Source organism: Fragaria vesca, linkage group LG2 (assembly GCF_000184155.1).
Source record: "Fragaria vesca subsp. vesca linkage group LG2, FraVesHawaii_1.0, whole genome shotgun sequence".
NCBI lineage: Eukaryota > Viridiplantae > Streptophyta > Magnoliopsida > Rosales > Rosaceae > Fragaria > Fragaria vesca.
In genome coordinates, this window is record NC_020492.1 from 13,532,287 (window position 1) to 13,560,010 (window position 27,724).

A 27,724-nucleotide genomic window follows, 5' to 3' on the forward strand; every position below is an offset into this window, starting at 1 on the left:
TATACATAACTTATTCTACAGAAATCTGTACTTGATCAAATTTGCAGATGAAGGGCCCACAGGTTGCGATAAGTTATTCATGCATGGTGCACATTCAGCAACACATGATGAAACATGTCGATAAGCAGCGGAGTCCATACTGTAGTGTGAATAACCAAAATACATATGGAATCGGAATCCACATGATTAATTGATTACTAAGAAAGCAGCAACATAGCTTGAACAACACTTGACAGTATTGATTTTGGGGAAAATTAGTGTATAATACACTAATTCACTCAAAAAAATTATTGAATTAAATTTGATAGGTTGGGTAGGTTCAGATAATCATAAAGACGACAACAGGTAAAATATACTAATATATATATAATATCTGAACAAGCATCAGAGGTAAATCCCAAACTTCATTCCTACGTACTGAGTTTTATAGTCAGCCTGACTACAAGAATAAGAGAAAACATGCATTAAGACTATACAAACAACACCAGCATTTCTGATACAAGAACAACCATAGTCATTCAATAGGTGACCTGAAACTTTTCTCAAATGTTTTCTTCCTTACATGTGCCATGTAGGCAATACAAGCATGTTGAGTTACTACTTGAAATGCACTGAATTATTAACTGTGTTCCATAAAAGGATTCTAAGATGAGTTTATCATTCTAATGAGGTTACAAAGAATGAGGACAAGTTTGTAAAGTCACAGAAAAATCTGACCTCATAACAGTGCTTGGAATTGTTGAGATATCTACCTGGTAGCCAGCTAATGACAAATTCCCAAGATGACAGCAATTACGAAGAGGAGAAGCAGTGCACCATATCCCCCTGGCAAAATGGATGACCTGCAAAACCAAATTTTCTTTTAATAAACTAAGTATGCATTCTAAAGATTTCCAACCTCCTAAACAAGGACGGAACTGCATACAATCTTTTAAGTTTATATTTAAGTTTCTTTGAAAAAAAAATTTAATGTATGAGTTTTGAGATGAATTACCACTCCGTCATACTATTTAAAAGATCTCCAGCTCAAAGAAAAAGAGGAAGGTACCCCCTCACAATAAAATAACAAAAGAAAGGTAAAATATGAAAGGGCATTGCAAACTTCATAATCCAGTCTGACAAGAAAAAAAAATGATAGCGTTTTCAAATTGCTACTCCAAGTCTCACAACCACAAAAAAAAAAAAAGACAATTTTATAAAGATGTAATGAGCAGCATACTCTAATTTATTTTGTTTTCATTTCTTTAGAACGAGCATTAAACCTCTCAAATGGTTTTAAGATACTTCACAAGCTCCATAGTCCATACTATGGAGTCCATAGAAGAGGAAAGAAACTCAACATCAGGACCACAAAATCTGCAAACAGAATCTTGAAATAAAAATTTAACAATAATTAGTAGAATTAAAGATATTTTCTGGTTTTGAAGCATGTTGTAATTTACTTATTGGTATTTCTGGTTCTTGATAGAAAAGTTGTAAGCTATAAAACTAGTGGGAGCACCTTCAATTTTGACCCCAGTCGTTATCTCCTATTTCAATTCCTACACAGATACAGAACAGTTTCTCTGTCCACAAGTTGGAGATCATAGCATTACCTTGGTTTCTTCCTGGATTGGTGCATGTAAGCCATTAGCGGAGGAAGGATGCCAAATAGAAAGCAGTTTGCATAAATCCCAGAGAAATCAAGAGCTCTGGAAAATGTGGAACGGAAGAAAGAAGCGATGAACACTGGACCACCAAGCACAATTGGCATCACAAACATATTAATGTTGGATCCCCATTCAGCTTGTGAGGCAGCTGCATTAGTGGTAAATGAAACCCTTCCTTGAGTTCCAAGATTTGGCCTTCCAGAATAAACAGCAACTCCAACTCTTCCAAAACCACTGCCACGAGAATCCAGTCTGATATTTCCTAGAATCAATTGGAAAGTATCAAGAAGCTGTTTAGGGAAGCTTACAGCATAACCTATCAAGCTAGTTGCCAAAGCGGAGAAAGCGAATCCTTGGACTGCAGATAAAGCGGAGGGGTTGACAGAAAGAAGAAGGGAAATAGGGTCAGATGTGGAGGAGGGTGTGTTGGGAGCAGACAGGCCCAAGACAATGAAATTCCAAGACAGAACCATGAGCAACGGAACCACCCCACCAAAGAGAATGGCTTTGCGAGCTTCATAGAGACTGTTACCAGCAATCTTACAAATGAAAGGGGTGATAACATGGAAGCCCAAAGTGAGGACGGTAACAGGAATTGCGGGTAAGATTGAGGAAAGGCGCCAAGAGGCATTGCCGAATGAAGCACGCAAGGTGGCTCTGGACACAGAGAAGCCAATGCCCACAAGCGCAGTTATGGAGAAAAGCATAATGCAGCATAGAAAACGATTCGCAGCATCGATCGCATTGAATGGAAAAAACATTAGGAGTGAGCCGAAGACAAGTGGAAAGAAAGCATTAGCCATTATAGGATTCAGGGACGGAAACCACTGGGAAACAAGGGAACCAATCCCGGAAACACATGCGACTAACAAGGCAAAGCTGAGGGAGGCATAGACCAGAGCAATGAAGGCACCGAAATGAGTTCCTAATGCTCTTGTAGCAAGCCCGGTGAAGCTGACCTCTTGAAGGCCGTCCTCTTCCATGGCAGCAAAGGTGAGCTCGGCGACGAGGAGGATAGAGGAGATGACATAGAGCCAAGAGAGGAGAATGGCAAGGGTGGAGGGAAGTGGGCCGGATCGGATGGTTGCCGCGGGCAAACCCAGCATGCCAGGCCCAACGGCAGTCCCGATTATCAAGCTGACCGCACCCCAGAAGCTCTTCTTCTCCGGCTGAGGACTCTCCTGTGCAACTGAAGCCCTGATAGGGGCAACTGCTGAAGGTCGTCTATGAATATCAAAAGCAAGACGACAGGGATTGCTCGACAACTGCTGCCGCTGAAGGGTATGTCTGATTGCAAAATGCCTACAGTTGGAGGCGGGCGAAACATGAAGGCGGAGTTGGAGCAGCATGTTTCAAAATTCAAATTCGATTGCAAAATTCCTGTTTTTATTTTCATTTCATAACTCTTTTTTTTCTTTTCAGTAATTACGAAAGAGTAATCGACGTGGCTCCCCCGCGTCCTTCACTATCGAACTTCCGGTTCTTTTCTTCCTTCCTCAATTCCCTTCCATTTTTACTTCTTCATCCTCTCTCTCTCTCTCTCTCACTGACTCGTTGAATGGCGATGTCGCCGGTGACCGTTTTGAGAAGTCTGTTTGGAGTTCTGGGCTCCCTGATGCTGCTTACTCTTGTTTACACCATCTTCTCTGACGGTCTTCCCTTCCGCTCCGACCTCCTTACTCCGTACTCTCTCTCTCGACTATTTCCTCTTCACGCTTTTGCTGCAAACTCTCTAACTCACTTTAATTCCATCAATTATTATTGTTTACGCATACCTAGCTCTACTATCTTTTTAGCTACTATTTGTGCCAAGTATTGCTATATTGATCAGTTTGGAAAATGTTTCGGGGCTGGTATGAAAGGTTTGATATGAGGAAATTCTTGAAATTTTTGTTCATTTTTTTTGGTTTATGTTTCAGGTGGATGGCTGCAACCTTGGTTGATTTCTACATCAATGTTGTGCCTATAGCGGTATGATCCAGCAACTTTTTACTTTTCATTGATAAAATATGCACGTTTCGACTCGGAATTGCGTTATTACTTTTTCCCAACAAGTTGTATGTTGTTCTTCTCCTATGTTTTCGTTTGCAGTGTCATAAATGGATTTGTTTTTTAATCATATGCCGAAGGATTGACATTGATTTTTATTTAGGGGCTTTATTCTGCGCAAAATGATATTAAGTTCAAATTTCTGTTGAATTACTTCATACTTCATGTGTTATTTGCCAATTCTTTGCCTCTGATGAAGCTTTGACATGGAATTTTAAGTATCTGTTTCTTGTATCAGGCTTGGGTTTTCTACAAGGAATCAAACTGGATTAGTGCAGCACTGTGGATAGTACTGCTAGTATGTTTTGGAAGGTTTGAACTTCTATTCTCTATTTGGATACTTATACTGCCTCCTTGTGTGATTGGGGGACTTAAAATCTTTTTATTTGATGGAACAAAGTGATATAAAGACACTGTTCAGTTACTAAATTCTTTTCTCACAATATAATCTTGAACCTTTGACTGGTTCGCTCCCTAGCTGCTGTGGTGAAAGTTGAGACCTTTTTGCTATTTCGCTGTTTAAGCTTGATACATAGTTAAATGGAAAATCTCAAATTTTATCTCATATGGAATGCTTTGTGGCAAAAAGTAAACTCTTTACCTCAATCTGAAGCCCGCTGTTTGGCAGTTGAAACCCAATCTGACCCTCTCAACTCAAAAGTAAACTATTGTACCTCAATCAGTTATTTTTTTTTTTTTTTTTTTTCATCCAAGAGACTTCTCTTTTGGTCTTGGGATGGTTGAAGTTTCAAATCCCACTATGTTTCTCCAATAGGAAATAAGGAAGTCTCATCATTAAGAGTCTGCACTTCTTTTGGGCTTGTCCCTTTATGAACTTTCATTAACCAAAAAAAAAAAAAAAAAAGAGTCCGCATTTCAAAGAGGCGTGATTAGCTGATCAGTTCTGTTTGCCCTTACAGTTTTGGTCGTGAATTACTTTCTTATTTCTAGTTCATGGGTTTGTTTCTCATTTTAGGGTCGCTGATTATTATTCTGATTTAAATGTGAAAGATTGATTTGTGCTTAATATATTGTTTCCACCATTATATTGGTACTGTACTGGATGTGGTTAGTTTTGCATGCTTTTTTCCAAAGCCATGCCATTTATACATGGCAAATAGTTGAGATTTATCTGGTTCACAGTTAACTTCTCAAGTATTATTAATTCTCTCATTTTTGTTTTCATTTTTAGTGTGACTACATGTGGCTACATTCTTCTGCAATTGATGAAGCTTTCTACGAAAGAATCAGAAGATCCCATTTACCATGTTCTGTTGTGCCATTCAAACAAGTATGGAATCTAAAGTTCATATATGTGTTATGATCACATAGTGGAATCAAATTCTTTTATAGTTTATGATAGTGGAAGTTGTGCATAAGAAATGTTAACAATAATTGACAAGTTTTACTTAAATCCTATCTGGGATCATTAAGTTACAATTTGAAGATTCTAATATCATCATTTCGCTCCCTGATTGAGACTTAGGTCTCAACTACAGTTTCTATCTTTACTTCCCTCATATTACTGTCATTGAGATTTGAAGCTTTTGTTTGGTTTATTAGTTTAGCAGTTTGATTATATTTTTGTTTTACTTGTTGTAGAGGATTTGGAGGTCCAGAGTTTTTAGGTGGCCGGCTTTAGTAAGGTTCAATGTGGTTTATAAATTTTCCACGTGCTTATGCTAACTCATTTTCTCTTGTAAGTGTATGGGACCTCTGGTATTACCTATGAATTTAGTTTTCTTTTATGCGGCACAAGATCCGTCACATAAGAGAATAAGCCCTTATATGCCATATGAGATAGTAAAAACTTTTCAGTTGTTTTGTAACAAAGCAGCTGATGTTTAAAAACAATGAAATAGAGTTTTCCAAGATGACCTTGGAAGAACTATCATAAATGAGTTAGGAGGTAGGGGGAGAATTACTGCGTGAGGTGGATTTATGTCCAAATTTTTGATTAGCTCCTAATTTTTTATAGTTATGTGAGTATATTTGTTAACCAAAAACATAAAGAAGTTATATGATCATAAAAAGATATGAGTTTAAATGGGCTAAAGATGAGTCTGGAAGTGACTCCATTAGAAAAGTGGGATCTTACTGTGGAGCCTTATCTTATACTTGAGCTCTATGTCACAACTGAGTCTTATTATATAATGGTGGATCAATGTAGCATCTGTCCAAACACACCCACCCACCCACACACACACACTTACACTTGCACATTATTCTATAGAGTACTAACTGCATATGTTGCTGTTTGTCCGTTAAAAGTGTGGTTTCTATGATTTTTTATATCCCAGAAGGCTGTGCCAACTGAGTTTTATTGGATAATGGTGGTTCATCAATGAATATTTACTCTTTTCTTTTTCTTTGGGTACTGCATATGTTGCTGTGTTGTGTAGAAATATGGTTCTAGATGTTGTTGCTGCTGCTGCTTTTTTTTTTTTTTTTTCATTCCAACCATTTGCCACTAAATTAGGTAATTGGTTAGCTCAGAGTGCTACATCATATATATACACATTTATATGTTTCTTCCAAGGATATCATTTACAACCAGTTTGACTGACTAATATTTTCATTTAGGTATGGTGTGGTAGACAAGCATAAGCAGTCCCCTGTTCTGATTGCCAGAGTTGTATTCACTGCTTTGGGGCTTTTTATGCTGGGAACTCTCCTATATACTCTGTTAACAGATGGTTCTCCTTTTCGCAAAGAGCTTTTAACACCGTAAGTATTTTCTATTTCAATCCCATTTGGTGTTCTCTGCTTCTGAAATAAAAATACTGTGTATAATATTGGTTCAAAAATCTGATTGCACTGTTCATGTATCAGTCATCTAATGAAAGTTTGCTGCCAAATATATGCAGGTGGATGGTAGCTACTCTAGTTGACTTTTATATCAATGTTACAGCTCTTTCAGTATGTCTCAAATCTCTTTATAGTTTATAAACTTCCTTATTACAATTCCTATTTTACTATTTTTTGGGATGCAGGGACAATGATATGTTCATAACCAAATAACTAAATTTGATCACTTGACTTCTTTGCCAGAGATATATTAATATTTGGTGGATTTTTTACTTGATAATTAAAATGTGATCCCGCTAATGTCTGGGTCTGGTTCTAGTTAATGTTTTCGCTTTATCATTGTCCCTGTAATGCAGGTTTTTTTTATTTTTTCTAATCCGTTTGAGATTCATTGCAAGACTTTAGTAATATCTTTGCTGAAATATGAACACAAATTGTTTTTGCATATGTAAAATCAGGTTTGGGTTGCTTACAAAGAATCAAGTTGGATTACTGCAGTTGTATGGATAATTTTATTGATATGTTTTGGCAGGTATGTTTCCTGGATTTAACCTTCAACATAGAGTATATAGTTTCTATTTATTTGCTGAAATGATCCATTTTCATATGTAATACAAGTCTGTATGTTGCTAATATAGATGAGTGACTTTAAGCAAGTCTTTCCATAGCTACTGTAGTTGTAATACTTGATAGAAACACAACTTTGTTGTCTATATTGTCTTAATGACTTGCATTTCCACTCGTAAACTTTAGGTTTTATGGATGTAGTGGGACGACCATTCATCAAGACTAATTTTCTATTTTTATATTTGTTTTATTTTGTTTTATTGATGGTTAGATTATATGTTTCATTAGTGAGATAAAAGAGACTCTTTATCTGTCTTACAGAGATAGATCGATATGAAAACCTGATAGGATTAAAAAAGTGGAAATCTTAATTACATTATTCTTTTTCAAAGTGTTCTATTCTAGTATCTGGAATTTCAAAGTGAAAACATACACAATCTGCTACTAATATACTGATTTTGTTTTTTGTTTTTTTACTGTCTAGCATCACCACATGTGTCTATATCCTTATTCAGCTGTCACAGCTGACATCCCAAGATCTAATCTACCTTGCTTTGTTTAAAGGTGGTGACAGGTAAGTCTACACCCATCTTCCAGATTTTACTGCTATGTTTTCTAACTTGAAGTAGCTGTAGGTAATTTGTTATTAATATTGAGCAACCAAACTTCAATTCAATGTCCTACTGCACTTATCATGTACCATTTGAAGTACTTCATTTGTTTGTTTGGAATAGGAGCAGCTTACAAAGCTATGTGATTGTAATACAGGGTATGTACAAAAGGATGAGACTACAAATAGGATGGACATAATTAAGATTAAATGGAGTCTTGAGTAGATGACGAGATAATTTTTAGTAAAAAACTCTAATGGAATCAGACTGTCTAAAATCATTAGTTCATACTCACCAGGAAGCAGGAACTGACTTGTAGAATTTCTTTAGACGATGATACTGAAAATATGAGAATGCACTGATAAATCAGACACACATGTTAATTGACTAAAGAAAGAACAGATAGTAACACTGCTAAAGAAGCCAAATCTCGATTCCCTAGGAGTAGGACTGTTTTGAGTTTGAAGAGTCAAGATTTACTCCTGCAGCAAGAAAAAATATGCATCCACAGCCCATGGGTAGCTTATACCAGTTTCTTTCATGTTCTTCCACAACTTAGTACAGTTTAGATGCTCATTATCACATTGGTATCCTTTTGTGTAGTTGTATGGATTAAAGTTTGTTTATTGTTGTTGTAGGGCAGAAAGGAGGTCTGAGGGGGTTTTGATATGAGGAGGCGATGTAAAATTTGAGGTTCATGTGCTGTTCAAGACCTGTACATTGTGTTGCATAATTTGAATACACAATTCCAATGGTGTAAATGCATCTAGGTTTCTACGATGTAATGCCTAATGAATATTATTCTAACCTGCCGAATCGAAACATATGTAAAACTAATATCATTAAAATAATTAATAAAAACGGAATGTGGATATCTGAAAAAAATGAGTTACAAGAGAAGAGAGGTGCAATACATGGCACATATGGAAAATCCCAAAAATACCTTTGGCTAAAACCATGAACCTCTTTTGTATTTTCTATTTTTCTTGGATTTTGATTATCCAAAATTAAACTGCATGAATTACATAGAACCAGCTGTTTGAGTTCAAACTTTGAAAGTCTTTCAGTAACACTTCGATGACCATAATATTCTTTCACTACTTGGAACATATGCCTAAGCTTCAAGTCCTAGTGCAGCTCTAAATATACAAAATCAATGGTTGAGGCCAACCCAATATTGATGTAAATAAATTGGTTTCATCGGTCCGTTTGTGTGGTTTTATTAGACTCAAATACTAGACATGTACTACAATATAGCTTATCCAGTTGTATCAGATCCATAATTTATTTACTTTTCCTGCTGGATGTATGATGAAATGGTTGCAGCCTAATGGTATGTGAATCACTGCAGGGTGGCATGTATGCAGGTGGTTTCCGCATGCTCGTCTCTGGGGTGCCTCCATCTTTCACTATCATCACAGTGTTCATACCCCAACTGAGATGTCGATCGAAATGACAGTGCCAAAACCAAACACCTGCAACAATCATCCAGAGTGAATCAACATTGCCAACTACAAGGTAACCAAAACCAATGAATCGTCATTTCCAATTAAACTCACCAGGATTACTTGCTTTGAATCTGATAGCAACCCATCCTTTCTTTGGGACTGTAACAGTGTTCATCTTTGGTGGATCAACCAAATTGTATGTTTTGGGGTCTGTTTCGTTGTCAAAATTTCCAAAACCTGTTCCAACTACATAATAGCTATAACCGTGCATATGCATTGGATGATCCTCTGATGCATCTAATACATCAGTACCCTGAAACACTACTTCCACCTCTTCATTGTACTCTAACACCCTGACCTTTGTTCCTCGGACAGTTGCAGCAACACTATCAGGCAAACCCTCGGCCACAAAGTCAAAAAAAGTTGGTGGATAATCCGGAAAGTCTGAGGTATAAAACCCACTTATGTTCCTGCATTATAACATGTTTATGCAGATGTCATTTCAATGTTCAAGAATTCCTCTAATATTAAAACCAGAAACAACTTGAATTATATTTCGATATAGCAAAAGTAGTTACCTGTAGTAGGCAAGCAGGACATCGGTTGATGGATCTTGCCAGCTAACATTATTTAAACTTGAACCAAGACCAGTTATCTCACCCGTACCATTGTCAAATGTAATCATGTTCATCTCAGCCGTTATATACATTCTGGTAGTTATATTCTGGGGGACATTTATAGGGTGCTCTGTGCTTGCCAAGCTCTTTATACGGCTTGCGAAGTCTGCTGCAGAATACAAATCCTCATAGGTAGGGAGGGTGCTTGGAAAAATTGGCAGTTCTGGGGGTGTGTAATTGCCTTTATACTCGAGAATTGCAGTCACATTGGACATGTCATAGTCGGTAACATCTGGCCTAACACTGTCATATTGTCTAGCAGCCATGTAGTACCTCCCAAGTGACTGGTTGGCTGTGACCAATATGTCCATGGTTTGTCCAGGAGCAATCATGGTAAAGTTTGTGACGATAGGTTTGACGTATGATCCATCCATGCCAACAACAGTAAGATTGTGTTCAGCAATAGCAAAGTAGAGCTCTGCATTCATCACTGCATTGACCATTCGAAGAAGATAGGTCTTGCCATACTCGACTTCCCAGCGATGGGTACTGTCTGCAAGACAAAATTGATATCATATCAGAATCGCAGTAGTCACTCCATTCATTTGTAAAGGTATATGTTAACTGTTAACACAGACAATTCAACTAATTCATTCACATTGACATACCATTAGAGCATGCGAAGAAATCTCCAGGTTGTGAATTGATGGTATAGCAATCAGAGCGAGGAGTGTCAGTACCATCTTGAAGGGCCTCAGCGACTACCTCGTTCACATCATCAAAATACCAAGATCCTGCAAGGACAAGCACATTATGACCTTTAGCTGGTATCAAATGGCGGTACATTACTGTAGTCATCTAAGTGCAAGTCATACATGTATGTGTGTGTTAGTTTTTGCAAAGGTTATTTCATTTCTCAAATTCTCATGTTTCAAAACTATTGTAGTTATTGAAGGCCTTAAAACATAAAAATGACTTGGTGATTTTTAATTTCAACTATTGAATGACTATCTTAAATAAAAACACCTATATAAGGATCTATCTTCCAGTAGTCACTAGTTCACTACCTAAAGATCTATATTTGACTGTTTGACATTGACTAAAATAAACCCAATTATAAGCCGACCTTGATATTGTTGGTCACCAAAATATATAGGGTTTTGTAAGAATGCTAATGCAGCCTTATATTATTGTGCTTCTCTGTCATTCTAATATCAAACTCGAGCCAACTTTGTTGTCCTATTTAGTGTTATACACCGTTTAATTAAGTTCGGTCTACCTTATATTCTCATAACAAAAATAAATAATTAAACAGAAACCAATTCGAATAACTTACGTACCAAGAACTATAATTTCTTCACCATCAGGTTCAGGAAATGGAAAGCCAGTTTCATTTAAAGGCATAACAACAATGGCACCATTTACACTATTTCGGGTCCAATCACTGTGAGCATGCCACCAAAGTGTGCCTTCCTCATCGGAAAATATAACTTCATAAGTAAAATTTGATCCCGGTTCGATCGGACACTGCGTGATGTACTCAGGACCGTCAGACCATGGGTTTCTTGGTTGATGCACTCCATGCCTACACAACATGATTTACACATCTTGTAAATTGTAATAACTTGAAAGAAGTTGTTGAGAACGATATGTCTTTCTATCTAAATCACTTAGTTCAACGTTGTTGGGGACGAACAGAATGTATTCTCACATAAGTTGGTTGTACCGTATGTACTTATTATTCATGTAAATAGACATAATTAACATAGATCGAAGTCAGAATCAATAACAGAAATCAGAATTGTAATGTGAATTTCATAAGGAAGCATATCAATCAGTTAACTTACCAGTGGATAGTTAAGTCGAAATCTCCTTGGTTTTGGACATTAACGTAGACGGTGTCTCCTTTCTGCACCCGAATCGTCGGCCCCGGTAGCATATCGTTCACTACCAGCATGCTCTTGGTGCTACATAATCTTGTAAAGTTCTTCTCCTTCAACTACAATCGTCCATTGCAAAACCAAAGTTATCATCAGTTTCAGTTGTGTGTGTGTGTGAGAGAGAGAGAGAGAGAGAGAGAGAGAGAGAGAGAGAGAGAGAGAGAGAGAGAGAGAGAGTAAAACTTACAACAAAGTCGTAGTAATGGACAGTGCCTTCAACCATGCAAAGGACAGCGAGAGACGACAGAAGCAAAGCACCCAGAAAACCAGGCAACAGAGCCATCTTCAATCACTCCCAAAACTTGAAGATCGATGAACTAAGAAGCTAGCTAGCAGGTGTGAGTTTTGGGGTAACACATATAGTGGGTTCCTATAGCTAGCGCTAACTATATTTAAGCGCTCGGGTGTGAGTTTGACTGTTGCTCAAGTTAGGTTGAGTTCGAACCACTTACTGTTAATCTCACACTTTTAAGAGTTTGAAGGCTCGTTGCAGGATTAGGTGGAAATGAACCAAAATCCAAGTGACATGCATGTGACATTTTTCTTAATTTGTTTAATTATGAGTGTTCCTTTCATGCATGGGTGCTAAATTTAGTATTCTTTTGCCCAATTTTGTAGAACATGTTGTCAAATTCAACGTGTTCTATAATAAGGATCTGTTGTCGAAACAGACTATATATTAGACTATGAGACCAACTAACTGCTAGAAGCCCACTGTTTGTGTTGTTCTTATTAAACAAACAAATAACAAAACATTTAAAAAAAAATTAAAGCATGGGAAATATGGTCGGTATGTATTGTCTATATATATATACACACACATAAAAGTTACAGAATTTTAATCTATCGATGGAATAATAGACTAACTAGGTTTGATATATATAGAGGTAGATTGAGTCCATGATTAATTAGTAGATTAGGTTTGGCTTGATGATTTCAAAGTAGTCTACTTCTATATCAATATATCAAGTTAGATAATATATTTACATATATCAGTCTGATTTACAGTACTGGATGGATTGATACATTAACACAAATTCATAAATATACAAGAAAGATCGAATGAAAAGTGACCTCTCGTATACTTATGTACGTACGTACATCTGTAACACACCGTCAAGCTTATTATAACTAAAAGATGATCAATTTCTCTCCAAAAAAAGATGATCAATAGTTGCGTGGAAATATTTCGTTGCTAAAGCTGGTCACCAGACTTCATAATGCAATGACTAATCTCACCCTTTTTTCTTTTTTTTTAAGAGAAATGAATACTTCATTAATCAAAGGAAGTACCAAAACTACAAACCTGCAAAAACAAGGCAGAGAAACTAATAACAAGGAGCATGAGTCTCCAACTTAATTAAAATAAAAAAAGTGAAAGGAAATCATCAGCCCGAAAACCGGCATTGTTCACCTAGTTTGAGCTATCTGGCATTGTTTGCTATCACATCTTAGTGAACTCTTTATAAGCAAGACATAATTTGCCACTTTTAAAAGAAAAGTGTCTTAGTGATATCCTAGTTTGAGTTATTTTTACTTTGATAAAAAGAAAAATGTCCAACTTCCCGAAAACCCTAGACATGCACACCACCAACCTGTTCTCCATGGCGAGGCTCATCAACAACCTGCTTAATTATTACAAGTTTGTGGGCTAATTAACTTGTGATAAACATTGTTAGAAATTGTCAATACCTATTACATTGTTTTTTTTTTTTTGGTGAATACCTATTACATTGTTGGTGATGTACATTTTAGTACTATATAACCCCCCAATATTGTCTCTAGTGAAACCGCGCGTCTATTTTGCATTCTTCTCTCAACTCTCTGCAGCCAAAAACCAAAAGGGAAATATATGGGTCAGGATTGGCCATCAATCAGAATCACTTATTCTTTTCTTGTTAATGATATATAGCTTGGAAAATTCGACACAACTAACATTCTATAAGACTATAACCAACTTTCCCCGACATTTGGTATTACCCGTCGGCATCTGCTGCACGTTCTCTAACCCCGACCATATCAATACAACTCACTCTACCATCCAATGACCCCAATTTTGTCCTTCATTTCCAGTGTCTTTTGACTTCTTTCTCATGCTTTCCATTTCAAGTCTGAAACCACCATTCAAAATTTCAAATGCACCCTGAGTGTACAATCATCTAATTAGACATTTTTGTTGAGGTATAAATCTCATATCGGGACAATAAAAACTTATTTATGGGTATATAAGAATTTGGGTCATTTCATCCATTATCAATTGATTTTGAATGCAAACTTCAGATTACATTTTCAGTTTTCCTAACCAGCTATGTCTACTACCATTGTTTTTGTCGTGACATCTACGTTAAGGGATCTCTGACCTGCTAGTTGTTGCCAAGCGATCATCCCATATCCGTGGCTTATTTTGCTAGCGCTAATCGTCCATTTTGCCAAACATTTTCTAGTAACGATTGGTCGCTAAAGACATCATATCCCTCAAAAATTTTGATTCAGTGAAAAAGCTTAGTTTATTAAAACAAGCTGAAATGTGATGGAAGTTCTTCAAATGATTTGGCTGCTAGGTTTTACGGGTCATAGAAATCACTAACAATGTAATGGGGATTAGATAAAAATCAAGAGTGGAGATCCACATAAACTTGTTTCACAACTTGACGAGTACTTGTGACACAGTCCACTTATAATTACAAAACTATGAGCTAGTGTTCCGCCAACTAACAAAATGGTTCAGGACGAACAATAATGAATTCAAACTCATGTGGACTACATTATAGGCCTGGTGTGTATGATTTCAAACTCATTTACCCGTCCTGCTGAATTTGTGGGAAGGTCGCAGCCTGATGGTAGGTGAATCAGTGCAGGGCGGCATGTATGGAGGAGGTTCTCGCATGCTCGTCTTCGGCTCGCCTCCATCTTTCACTATCAACACAAAGCTCATGCCCCAACTGAAGTGTCGATCCAAATGACAGTGCCATAACCAAACCCCTGCAAGAATGAAGAATCATCCACAGTAAATCATCGCTATACATATAACTTATCTACCACTTATTATGTAACAAATCAAAAGTAAAGGTAAAAGGAGCATACCAGGATTACTTGCTTTAAACCTGATAGCAGCCCATCCTTTCATTGGGACCGAAATGGTTGTCATCTTCGGTGGATCAACCAAATTGTAGCTTTGGGGGTCTCTCACATTGTCAAAATTTCCAAAACCTGATCCAACCAAATAAAAGCTATAGCCATGCAAGTGCATTGGATGATTCTCTGATGCATTAATCGTATTAGTACCCTGAAACACTATTTCCACCTCTTCATTGTACTCTAGCACCTTGACCTTGGTTGCCTTGAGAGTTAACTCGGTATTATCAGGCAAGTCGTCACTCACGAAGTCATAGAAATATGGGGGAAAATCTGGAAAGTCTGAGGCATAAAACCCACTTATGTTCCTGCAAAAAGATATGGTGTGGACATAATGTCATTGCAGTTGTATTTTGAATTCTTCAGCTAAAATTATGCATTGTATATGAAATTTCCAAAGTCACTACTAAATTCTAATGGTACTGACATACTGCAAGTCTACAATAGAGCCTAATGGGAAAAACCGGATCAAAAAGGCATTGTCATAATCCTTCAAGGAACAAAAACGATTGAAAGAGTATATACCTGTAGTAGGCAAGTAGCACATCTGTAGTTGGATTAACCCAGCTTATATTGTTTAAACTTGCAAGAAGAGAAACTGTGATATCATCAGAAGTCTCAGTCACGGAACCACTATTCATCTCAACTGCTATGTACATTTTGGTAGTTATATTCATCGGCACATTTATTGGGTGGTCTTCGCTTGCTAAGCTCTTGATTTGGTTTGTAAATTCTATTGCAGGTAGTAAGTCCTCATAGGAAGGGAGGGTACTCGGAAAAATTGGGTATGCTGGGGGTGTGTAATTGCCTTTATACTCCAGAATTGCTGTAACATTTGACTTGTCAAAGGTTTGATCATCTGGCCTAACACTATCAAATTGTCTAGCAGCCATGTAGTATTCACCAAGAGACTGGTTAGCTGTGACCAAAATATCCATGGTTTGTCCAGGGGAAATCATGATATTATCAGTCACAATCGGTTTAACATAAGCTCCATCCAAACCAACAACAGTGAGGCTGTGATCAGCAATAGCAAAGTAGAGTTCTGCGTTCATAACTGCACTAACCAGGCGAAGAAGATACGTCTTGCCATATTCCACTTGCCAGCGATACGTACTGTCTGCAAGGAGATGATGACATTATATCAGCAATGTATATTCGCAACATGTTATTTAAATAACATCAATAGAATTAGAAGAAAGAACATGATAACGCATATGTCATAAACTGCAAATATGTCTTCTGGCCAATGAAATTAATTGTCCAATCACTTATACTTGGTTTCTTCTTGAAGAAACATCAATGATAGATCTCTTCTCAAATTTGGAGAGTTAGATATATATTTTTTAATATTTATCCAGTCTAAGACTTATTGGCTGTGGGTGGAGACTGGTAGCGGGTTCTATATGTTTTAACAGAAGGCTAACAATTCTTGACGTGTGTAATTCTATACTATATTCATGTTACAATTCACTGTTTCACACAGCCATAAACATTCAGCTTAATTCATGTATGTTATGACAATCACTACATAACTAATTCATTCTCTTGGACATAAAGCAAAATACCCTTTGAACATAGGCCAAAATCTCCTGGTTGTCCATTGATGGTGTAGCAATCAGAGCGCGGAGTGTCAGAACCATCTGCGACGTCCTCAGCAACCACTGCATTCAGATCTTCAATATAATACCAAGAACCTGTTTGTATACGAAGGGGAGTAACAGAAATTAGATCATCACTAATAAGCTGCCTTAACTACATGTGTTTTGTGCTTGTAACTGTGATTTACCAGAAAGCTAAATATCTGGATGCTACAAGAAGTACACATGTCATTGGTTCAATTGGACACTGCGTGACAATAGGGCCATAGTGAGGAATATTTTTTGTTTCAGACAGTGATGAAAATCAAGGAGACTATGACTATTTAACGGAATTTAAAGTTCTGATAAAAAGCCAAAATCTCAGGTTCACTTCAGTGAGGAATATTTCTCGGTTACCAAGTTTCAGGATTTGTGCAATTCGACAAAAAGTGGCATACCAAATACAAGTATTTCTTCTCCATCTGGTTCTGGAAATGGAAAACCTGTCTCATCTGAGGGCATAACAACAATGGCACCATGGACACCAGCTCTGGTCCAATCACTATGAGCATGCCACCAAAGTGTTCCTTCCTCATCAGAAAATATAACCTCGTAAGTGAAATTTGTTCCGGGTTCAATTGGACACTGCGTGACATACTCAGGACCATCTGACCAGGGGTTCCTTGGTTGATGCACACCATGCCTGCACACAACATAATGTTCTAAAAACACTATAGTTGTATATATATGCTGAGCAATATAGTTGTAGCCTACAGAGAGCTCACAAATTTATTACCAGTGAATAGTAAGGCCATAGTCTCCTTGATTTTGGACATTGACATAAACAGTATCACCTTTGTGCACACGAATGACTGGACCTGGAAAACTGTCATTGACTACCAGCATGCTCTTAGTCATACATAACCTTGTAAAGTTGGCCTCCTTGAGCTGCATCAAGACATTGCATATTAAAGATATACCATATTAACTAAAACAAAAGACAGAAGACACAAAACACAAGTGGTTCTGTAAGATTCTACTATTGCAAATTCAAATCAAGAAATTAAGACAATAATTACCAATGCACAGAGGAAAAATTCCAAGCGATTAATTATTCCATTTGAAAACATGCTAATTTTATAAGACTAGTGTCAAATGACATTATTACGAAAAGACAAATCTTTAGCAACTTTCTAGTGAAATCATATTAATGCAAGTAAAAGAGTAAACTTCTATGAACATTTTAGGATTGCCACAACTGGCTGGTGACATCTTGCCGGAAAGACAATACATGAATCATGAATGCATGCACAAGGAAGGTTGAGGGTGTAACACTTATGGGTCGCCTCCAGCCCCCGAAATCCACGGGGCTGATTTCATCCAGTAAAGTAAGAGTGAAATGAAAACTTACCACAAAGTCATAGTAGTGAACATCTCCTTCAACTAGGCAAAGAAACACACTGCATAGAAGCAGAGAACCCAGCAACCGTTGGAGCACACCCATCTTCACGCTGAAACTAGTTGTTTTGGTTGTTCTAGTTCTATATGCATGTAATGAGACACTGCACGCCATGTTCCAGAGCATGAATGAATCGTATAAATATATGGTAGAGTATCCAACTTTCATCTACGAGACACTACAAGGCTACAAGCTAGCATACACTTCTTGTCCATTTATCGGACTTTCTTTCACTTTGAAAACTGGTTAAATACAATTTGTTGGAATAGAGACCTCCAGTTCCGACGCAGAGAACATGTTTCTTTTGGATTAGGGGGTATGTAACTTTTGATTAGTGATTAGTTTCAGTATGTCAGTTGTTTATTGCTTCTTTTTTTCTAGGTGTGTGCCTTGAAACAAGCAATAGAATTGAAGCAGATAATATAATTAAGTATGTAGACTATTCATAGAAGTTACTGAAGAAAATCTTCGTAGAAATACAAGTGATTGTTCTAGTCGTACAAGATTTGGGTTTCAGAGCTTACACGAGGGACTGTCTTCGACCATATAAAAGAGTTGCTAAACCCAGAAACTGGGATTTCGGACCACAACAAACTTTCTGGTGGGAGGGTTTTGTTGACTTAACAGACCACATGGTAGAATATCTATGAACTAACTTTCAGATGCAGGGTTTAGGGACCATGTATGTTTAATGGTTTCTTATAGAGATCTCAACAAGAAACTACTCAATTGAATGTCATACGTACAAGAGATCAGTACATGGTTTCGATTTTTCTTCCTTTTTCACAAGGCCGATTTTTGTCATTTTCAATTTGTTCTACCCCTTTCCGGCACTTCATTGCTGTCAAAATAAGGGAAACCAGAAGAACTTAGTTTCCAGACAGTAATGCAGTACACTACACAAAATTACAGTGTTACATCCCAATACACTTCAACTCACAGTTTCTTTTATTGAAAATAATTTCATTGACACGATTAGTGATTACAATCACTTCGAAGGGCATCGATCCCTTATAAATTCGGGAGCAATAGCAAACCAACTTTGACTCTCACACAAGCGCAAAGCCTCATTTGCTAAACTATGAGCTACATTATTACACTCACGGTAGTACATGACACACCTTAAAACCGACATTTCTATTCAAAAACTCCCTAGCTTCAAAACACAGTTTCCTCTCTGGCCTACGGAAAAACAAACAGAAATATTCCATATGGAGTCCTAATTCAGATAGGAAAATTCTGATTATGGTTCCTTAATCACACTCGAAAACTCTTACTCAGTGACACTGGAGCCAATGCCATTGTGTTTCCTTATACCTCAGTTAATGCTTTGACCTCCTTTCCAAAAGAGCTAACACTGCAAAACCCAAAGCAAACCCGTTTTTTGGCTGTCTTTTTTCAAGCCAATCCCAATTAAATCAAATGATCGATACCAGCACCAAAGCAAAATAAATACTAGTTGCAACTTATTTCTCAATACACATATTCTATTTAACATAAATACTATTATCAGTATTATGAATTAATAAAAAAAAAACACATGATATTACATGAAACCCTAAATAACTTGAATGAGTTAATGTCTGTTCCTTGCTTGTAAGCCATAAACCAGGTGTGAATGAGGATTATTGATCGAAAGGAGACCAATGTAATTTTTGAGTTTCTTGTGCAATTCAAGACCTGTATAATGTGTTGCACAGTTTTGAAAAGAATTTTTCTGGGATTGGAATACGTATTCACTAAAACACTTGGCACAGAATAATCCAACACCACCACAGAAACAACACTAGAAAAACACGAAGAAAACTCTGAGGGAAGGAAAGTGACTGTTATTTTCTATGGCTGCAGAGTGCATATTATTTTCTAGGAAAACAAACATGAGTCTTACGATAACAAACACTTGTAGATCATCATAAATTAAGGAGAACTATGAAAAAAATGTGCATTTACATGAAAGAAACAGGTCAATCCCCAAAGTACCATAGGCTGAACCCATGCACCTACCATGTAACCAAAAATGATACTATATGGCCCTGAATTTAATATGAATGCAATTTAAAGTTAAATTATTTCAAAAAGTGCATACCGGACTACGTGCTTGAATCTGATACCCATAGCTTATTTGAGAGTGAAACAGTAGTCATTTTGGAGGATCAACCAACTGGTCTTTGGAGTCTGTCTCATTGTTAGAACATTCAGAAACTTAACCAATCAAATAAATTCTATAGGCATGCAAGTGCAATGAATGGTCCACAGATGAATCATCTATGCTCAGCTCTCAAATAATATTTCCACCTCTTCAGGATATTTTAACACCTTCTTTTCATTGTGATGGAGCAGCCATAAGCTGGCTGGAAAATAAATATCCTGTTTGGAAGCCAAAGTCTTAGCCCAACCCTTTTTGGTCCAAAGGAAAGTCTACTTGGTAGTTTAAGGGTCTTGCCAGGTTTATTTACAGTTATGAAAAGAATAATTATGAGTCTAGTGTTTTTAAGAGTCTTGAGTGTGTCTTTATGTCTATTAAAGTCTTAGGTATTTAAGAATCTTATTACTAGTAAGTTATATTAGTCTTATGGTATTCTAGGAGTCTAAGGATTTTATTTGAAGCCTATAAATATGGCTTTCTAATGTAATCCGAAGGCAGATTGGAATGAATTAAGATTTTGTCTTGTTGAAGGCTTGGCCTTGTATCCTCTCCCCTAACCTCCCTTATTCTATCTCCCTTCTACAGCTAAGAAACCTCTGTTTCTCCTAAAAAATACCTTCTGTTTCCTTAATCTATCAACACTCTCCAGCCCACCCTATTCACTCTCTCACCATCTATTGGTCCTCCCTGCATCACATTGACAATGAAAATCCACTCATGTCCTGCATAAACACATATTTTGGATAAAATATCATTATACAAAAATATGAACTCCACAAATCAGATTAACTAATCATATTTCCAAAGGCACTTACACAGTTACACTAATACATATTGTCATAATGTCATATACAATAAAGCCTTACTGAGAAGAGGTGACAATTAATGAAGCATATACTAGCACATATTCTCAACAGATCATTAATAAACTGTATACCTCTAGTAGGTAAGTAGCACATATGGTGATGTCAATAATCCAGCTTTCCAATTTTAAACTTGCAAGACAAGCAACTTTGATCTCATTAGAACCATCACACACATTATTGTGGTCATATCTGCAGCACTTCACTGCATGGCTCATACTTCTTAAGCTACTAATATTGCTTTATCAAGTTTACTGCAGACAAAAACTGCATAGTTAGGAAAGGGGCTCTGAAAAATTGGGTGGAAGTATGCTTCCTAAGCTCTTAATATAGCTTCTGAAGTTCACTGCAGACAATAAATGCATAGGTAGGGAGGGTGCGTTGCCTTTATAATCAAGCTTTGCTATCAAATCTGACTATCATATGATTCATACAATCATGTTGTCAACCAGCCGTGTATCGACCCAGATGACTATTGGGTGTGACCATATAATTGTCATTTGCCTGGGCAATGGGAAATTCATATAGAATCGGTTACCAAGAGTAGTTCATGTATATGAATTGCATACTCCAGTTTCCAACATACCCATATTCACAGTCTCACTACCACACCATAGTTAGGAAATAACATCCTGGTTGTCCATTTGATTTGATGGTATAACAATCAGAGCGAGGAGCATGATCACCAGCTTCAAGGTCCACAGAAACCACCTCGTTCATCTTGAAAAATGAATACCAACATCATCAGCACAACAATTATAAAATATCTACTATATATTCTAGCTTAATCACTTGAAAGCAGATCCATGAAAACTAATAGTATTTTCAAATTCATAGTACTGAATGGCGAAGATATTCGAAGGGCATGTTCCTCAGATTGCAATAGTGTTCTCTGATGTTCATAAAAACAAGTTGAAAATGGAAGTAGAAAAGAGTTGCAGTACGTGACCTCCATGGGATGCAAGACCATAAAGGAGAGGTGAGGCCGTGACGTTGCTGGAATCGGAAAACCCAACAAGTCACAGATTCCTTCGCCTGCCCGGGACGAAGCGAACCGAACTAGCCGGACGGTGAAGCTCTCTCTCTCCACTGTTTTGGTCTGATCGTCTTCCGTGAACAAGTTTGTAACATAATCTCAATGGACGGTAAGATATCATGCCATTCAGTATCTACGGTCCAGATCACTTTCTCAAGTAGCCAAGATCTATTTCTAATGAGGCGTCGTCGTTTGGTTAGCAGAAAAGTAAAAATGAGGAATGAAATATGTTTTAGTATTTTTATATGAGTGTTTTGATACAAATTAAATGATGGAATCAAATATATTAATTTATATTGTAATGTTTGGTAAGTCATTATAATGAAATACAAAGTTATATTTTTTAATAATGTCCTTTTTATAATTTTCAAATACGTACAACATTAAAATTTATTAGAGGATAATTTATGTAATTGTGGCATTAACAGTGGGAATGAAATTGAAATACCACCCCTCGATAATACCACCCTTTGATAAAGTAATTGAATTCATGTTTTATAAGGGAGTCAATTTCCGGTGAGATCTCATTTTTTTGTTTCTTTTCCTGTCTCTATATACAACCAATCAACCCCTTAAAATGGAAAACCAAATTAATTCCTTTCGCATACTGTGGTTTCCTGCCAACTAAATGGGGCCTAAGAGTTTTTGGTTTGGTAAGCTCCTTTTTTATAAATGATCTCATTGGTAAAAGTAAGGGCAACTATGTTTGGTAAACTCAAAACTAGCTTGTGTTTTTTGTATGAGAATGACCTATATGAGAAATAATCGGTTTGTAGTTTATAATTTGTATAAAATTATATAGGCAATTGATAATGGATGAGGCTGTCAATGGCTATTCTTGCCTCTTGTAATATAGTATTGAACGAAAAGATATTGAACTAAGTATCAATTAAATACTGTCGGTTTTTTAAATCTCAAAGTTTTAACATATAACTAACCCTATATTGATATATGTAAAGCGTGTGAGTTATTTAATAAAACAGTTTTTTTTTTAAGTATCGATTAAATAAAATGGATGACCAATCCCTAAAACCTTTTTTATATGCAACATCATAAATCCTAGATCACCAGAGCTTTACCAATTATTCAAGAAGATATATGTCCTCGATCTACGTATCCTCAAATGTCATATACAATAATAGAAAGATGCAATCTTATTGTGAGAAGGTTGATGCTTTATATATCACCATAACAAATATAAATAGATACAAATATTAACTTCTTTTACATTCAAAAAGAGACTCGAGCTAGGTTAGCTATTTCTCCATATTGATTATATACCAAAAAAAAAAAAAATTATAACATATCATAATTATTGTTGCCTTGTGACCATTCATTTGAGATCACGTTGCACCTTGTGCTTAAAGCGATAAGAGCAAAACTTAAGGTAACTGAGAAAAACACGTATGAAAGAATGACCCTAGGTATAAATTATGATCAAAATACCAAATTTTATGGATGTTTTTTTAAAATATCGAATATTTTACTTTAAATATCCTAAATATTGGAGATATATAGTTGATGTTATTAGAGAAATTTCGCATATACAATTGAAGGTAAGACATTTAACTTAACTCCAAGATATAACGGTCAGTCTAAAAAAGGATATATCATGGGTTATGATGGAAATATTACAGAGATTTGTACCCAACACTACTACACAAAAACTTTCAATGACCTTGAAAAACGTCATGAAAAATCTTTGATGACGTTTTTGTAAAACAAGTTGAAAAACACTTGAAAAGCCTTATAATTATGATGTTTGTTTCCAAAAACGTTATAGAAAGAACATATGATGACATTTACAGAAAAACATCATAAAATTGTTGTCATTCAAAGTTTTTTTTGTAGTAGTGCAATAACAAGCAACGAATTAGAGCATCTACATAAGGAATTCATTCTTATTGAATTAAAATCTTAATTAGCCATCAACTGCATGCATTATTAGTGATACGAGTGGAGCGATAGAGATGACACATCATCTGAAAGTGATAAGGGGACCTTCTCAAAGTGGATTTGTTGTGCCTAAGTTTGGTATTCCATGAAGTGGTGTTCCGTGGAGACACAAGACGACTAGTTAAGATATCAAGAATCTATCATTGTTCTTCAACTCATTTTGTTTTTGTGTCATATCTTGCATACGTGAAGTTGACTTTATTCTGTTTGTGTCATAAGAGTTGTACGGTATTGTAAAATGAGAACCATGCATTGACAATGATGTATGATATGATAATTAGGAAGCAACATTTAGGATTTAACGATGAACAAACATGTTAAGAATGTAGTTTTACGTACGTGTTTTGTAGGTTTCAAAAAAGGAAACATAGTAATGTTTTTATAAAACATTGTCTTCTACTTAGGAGACAGAATCCTTTTGGTCATCTAAAAATTCCATTTCCGTGACGGATTGGTGACAAAAATATCTTTTCGTCGTCTAAGTTTTTCACTTAAGAGACTAATGGCGAAGCCAGAAATTTTTATTAAAAGGGGCCAAAATATTCTAAAAATATTTTGAAATGTCAAAAATTGATATTTAGTCACTGTATGAAAACTACAACATAATTATTCATAATACACTAAATGAAGTGCTCAAAATTAATTGAGTATCGTTAATATTTTGGCGCATCTAACAAAAAACAAAATAATCTATATATTTATGAATGAAATCCTTCGACATTTCTTAAGATAGAACAAATTAGAAAGTTAGAAGCTTTTGTGATATCAACAATACCAATTAATGTTGTAAGTTAATCTAAAAAAGTTAAAAAGGAAAAATAAGTACCAAGTATGTAATATGGGTTTTTTGCACTGAACACTTGTATAACTGACAATATGATACTTGAACTTACAAAGTGATCAAAGTGATACCCAGACTCTATTTTTTGTATCTCTGTGGTACCTGCCGTCAACTTTCGTTACGTCCCCGTTAACTTTAACTACGTGTCACGCACTAGACTCAATACATCAGAGTAAAAAATCTAATAATATGGTATCTGAACTTACAAAGTAATCAAAGTGATACCCAGACTCTATTTTTTGTATCTCCGTGGTACCTGCCGTCAACTTTCGTTAAGTCCCCGTTAACTTTAACTACGTGCCACGCACGAGACTCAATACATCAGAGTAAAAAGTCTGATTTAATCACAATTTGTTTTATGACATGAGAATCGTAACACTTTTTCCTCCAAAACTTGATTTTCTGACTAAGACCTGGCTTTTTTCCCTCCAGACATTATGACTAAGACTTGGTTTCTTTTTGCCTCCAATTTTTCCCTCCCGAATTTATCTGAAATATGAACTATTCCCTCCAATTTTGAACAATACATGTTTAAGTACCATATCAAAGACAAATGTAACTGTTCTTATTCATGGATGTAAAACTCAAAAATTGACAATATCAAACTGAATTATAAGTTAACAACCACATTCATTGCTCTATGGTCCAACATTTGTTCAAGAAAATGTCATCCAATGTCATCAAAAGAGAGCAATTACATCAACTGTTTTTCACATTATCAAACAATCTGACATGAACATAACAAAAACTGGTTGTCTGATTCATAGCAAGTTAACATCATGCCTCAAAATCCCGCCCATTCAGATTCGGTTTGTGCCTTTTTTGCTGCTAGGTTTTGGTGCATGCATTGTTTGTGAACTAGAAGCCCCTGCATTGGCACCTTGGTTAGACTCCATGGCCTTTCGCTTCTTCCAAGCCTTCTCAGACTTAATGATCTGATCTTTTAAGCTGTTGTTAACCTTTGATGAGACTCTGGGTGCCTACATGTAAAAGCAAAACCATATCCATCACAACCAAAAAACTAACAAAAGAAAGAGAACAGGCACAATAATATAGATAAATATAACATTTACCTAGAGTATAAACTTACTGACATACATCATCAAACACAAAAGCACTTGGAGTTGATACACATGTATACACACATCAAACTAACAACAGCATACAACAACAATCACAAAATTACAAGGTTAAAAAACTAACTTGTTGTCTTTTATCCCTCTTCCTAGTTTGCTGGTCACTCTTAGAACTGCCTTCTCCCTGCAATGAAAGCAAAGTAGTTAAGATAATCATCAACAAAAAAAATAAATTGAATGTTTCATCAGGTTACTGATTGTTTCAGATTACTCACTGATTGCTTAGCTGCTGTATTTTTTGCCTTGGTGATTAGGCACCCTTTCCTATTATGCCCTTTTTGAAAGCACACCTGACAGGTCATTTTTGTATATGTTCTAAGCATCCTTGTTGTGTTTGTTGTGTCTGGAGCTAGTGGAGGCTGCTTGTTCTCACCAGGTTCCTTGAATCTCTTCATTTTTGGCCTTCCAACTTGCTTCTTGTATAAAGGAGGTGCTATAGGATAATCTACTTGTTCCCAATCATCCTCACTAGCCCGTGTATCTGCAGAAGGCATCAAGTAGTCATCACAAAATAGGGTAGGTTCTGCTCCTTTTTCTCTAATAGCACACATGGCATGAACACAAGGTATGCCACTCAATTGCCACCTCATACATGTACATGTCTGAAGTCCCAAGTCCATTGCATGTTTGCTGCCATTATCTCCCCCTCTAGTAATTTGGAACTCAAATTCACCACTGCTCCATGCTGAAGTCTCAAGTCCATTGCATCTCCTTTGGAATCAACTTAACCATCTCCAATGCATCTGCATCATTCTTAATCAGCACCCTACCCTCATTGCAGGTAGTCTTTGGAATCTTGAAGTAGTAGGAAATGGGCTTCTCCTTGTACCCAAAATCCCAAGCTATATTCTCGAACTCCGTCCATGAAATCTTATCTCAATCTAACCCATCCAGCCAAATTGTCCCACCATCCTTGTTGAACCTAGGCACCTTATACTTCTTCATACCATTCGGCAACTTGTGAAAGTAACCGCCACGGTGTATTTCCATGGTGTATAGTTCTATTGGAACTGAAAATGAAAAATAACACATTATTCCACCCATCTATGACCTGGGTTGCATATATCGAAACTATAAACCAAGAACCACTACCAGAAGAAAAACTTTAGACGACGAAAATAAAAAAACCAGGCCGACGAATTATTTTTTCATCGGCTAAAGTGGACTTTAGCCGACGAAATTTCCCTTCGTCGGCTAATTAAAAAATTTTCGTCGGCTATGGTCAACTTTAGCCGACGAAATTAAAATTTCATCGTCTGAATAATTTTTTTTCGTCGGCTATAGTCTGTGAACTTTAGCCGACGAAATTTTTAAAAATTTAGCCGACGAAAAATATAATTTCGTCGGCTAAAGTGCCTTATATTTGCAGATCTGGACAACAACTCATTTGGGAAAAAAAACTATACGTAGAACCTTCAAACGCAAAAAAGTCGTGAAATAAGATATGATCAGAATGGTGAAATACATCCACAGTTGAAAAATCACGGTATTCCGGTAAAGTCTCGGTGCCGATAGTTGCGGTCAATGCAATTTACCCTTATTATTCACTATGCTGCAGATTTGGTTTTTGGTGTACGATTGACTATTGTGATACCTTTCCGGAAGCGTAACGGCCCTACGAGTCAAACTCATTGCTGGTACCATGATGTGTGGGTCTTTTTGGCCATCCGAGTCCGTTTAGGGCTTCAAAATGCAGTTTCTTATTTCCGATTAGAGTTGACCGTTTCGATCGAGCCCTTAACGTTGTCGAATCCAGTTGAATTTTTTTACCATTAGACATCTTTCGTCATAATGATCATATCGGACGGTCAAATTTTGGTTGTAATTTTAGTCATCGGAATCACAACGTGTCTACTATTTACCGTTATTATTCCCTATGGGAG

At 36.5% G+C, this 27,724-nt stretch overlaps 4 protein-coding genes across 4 annotated transcripts; 1 reads left to right on the top strand and 3 right to left on the bottom strand.

Annotated features, from left to right (window-relative positions):
* Positions 1-558: 558 nt before the first annotated feature.
* LOC101306011 (tryptophan-specific transport protein-like) lies at positions 559-2,998 on the bottom strand. The gene is made up of 2 exons (XM_004292456.1): positions 1,596-2,998; positions 559-842 (listed from the first exon to the last, which is right to left on the bottom strand). The coding sequence occupies exons 1-2, from the start codon at positions 2,996-2,998 to the stop codon at positions 764-766; spliced, it is 1,482 nt and encodes a 493-aa protein (XP_004292504.1). The 3' UTR covers positions 559-763.
* Positions 2,999-3,076: 78 nt separating this feature from the next.
* LOC101304636 lies at positions 3,077-8,846 on the top strand. The gene is made up of 9 exons (XM_004290420.1): positions 3,077-3,332; positions 3,569-3,620; positions 3,937-4,010; positions 4,891-4,989; positions 6,282-6,425; positions 6,566-6,617; positions 6,965-7,038; positions 7,558-7,647; positions 8,323-8,846. Exons 1-9 carry the CDS (start codon positions 3,208-3,210, stop codon positions 8,354-8,356), a joined length of 744 nt encoding a protein of 247 aa, XP_004290468.1. The 5' UTR covers positions 3,077-3,207; the 3' UTR covers positions 8,357-8,846.
* Positions 8,753-11,972, bottom strand: LOC101306302 (putative laccase-9-like). The gene is made up of 7 exons (XM_004292457.1): positions 11,877-11,972; positions 11,597-11,748; positions 11,090-11,334; positions 10,418-10,543; positions 9,711-10,302; positions 9,244-9,602; positions 8,753-9,159 (listed from the first exon to the last, which is right to left on the bottom strand). The coding sequence occupies exons 1-7, from the start codon at positions 11,970-11,972 to the stop codon at positions 8,969-8,971; spliced, it is 1,761 nt and encodes a 586-aa protein (XP_004292505.1). The 3' UTR covers positions 8,753-8,968.
* A 2,199-nt stretch (positions 11,973-14,171) lies between these two features.
* On the bottom strand, positions 14,172-21,561 carry LOC101304929 (putative laccase-9-like). The gene is made up of 11 exons (XM_004290421.1): positions 21,459-21,561; positions 20,947-21,376; positions 19,950-20,038; positions 19,181-19,220; positions 17,816-17,966; positions 17,201-17,352; positions 16,863-17,107; positions 16,393-16,521; positions 15,350-15,944; positions 14,774-15,132; positions 14,172-14,671 (listed from the first exon to the last, which is right to left on the bottom strand). Exons 5-11 carry the CDS (start codon positions 17,906-17,908, stop codon positions 14,484-14,486), a joined length of 1,761 nt encoding a protein of 586 aa, XP_004290469.1. The 5' UTR covers positions 17,909-17,966; positions 19,181-19,220; positions 19,950-20,038; positions 20,947-21,376; positions 21,459-21,561; the 3' UTR covers positions 14,172-14,483.
* Between the last annotated feature and the right edge of the window lie 6,163 nt (positions 21,562-27,724).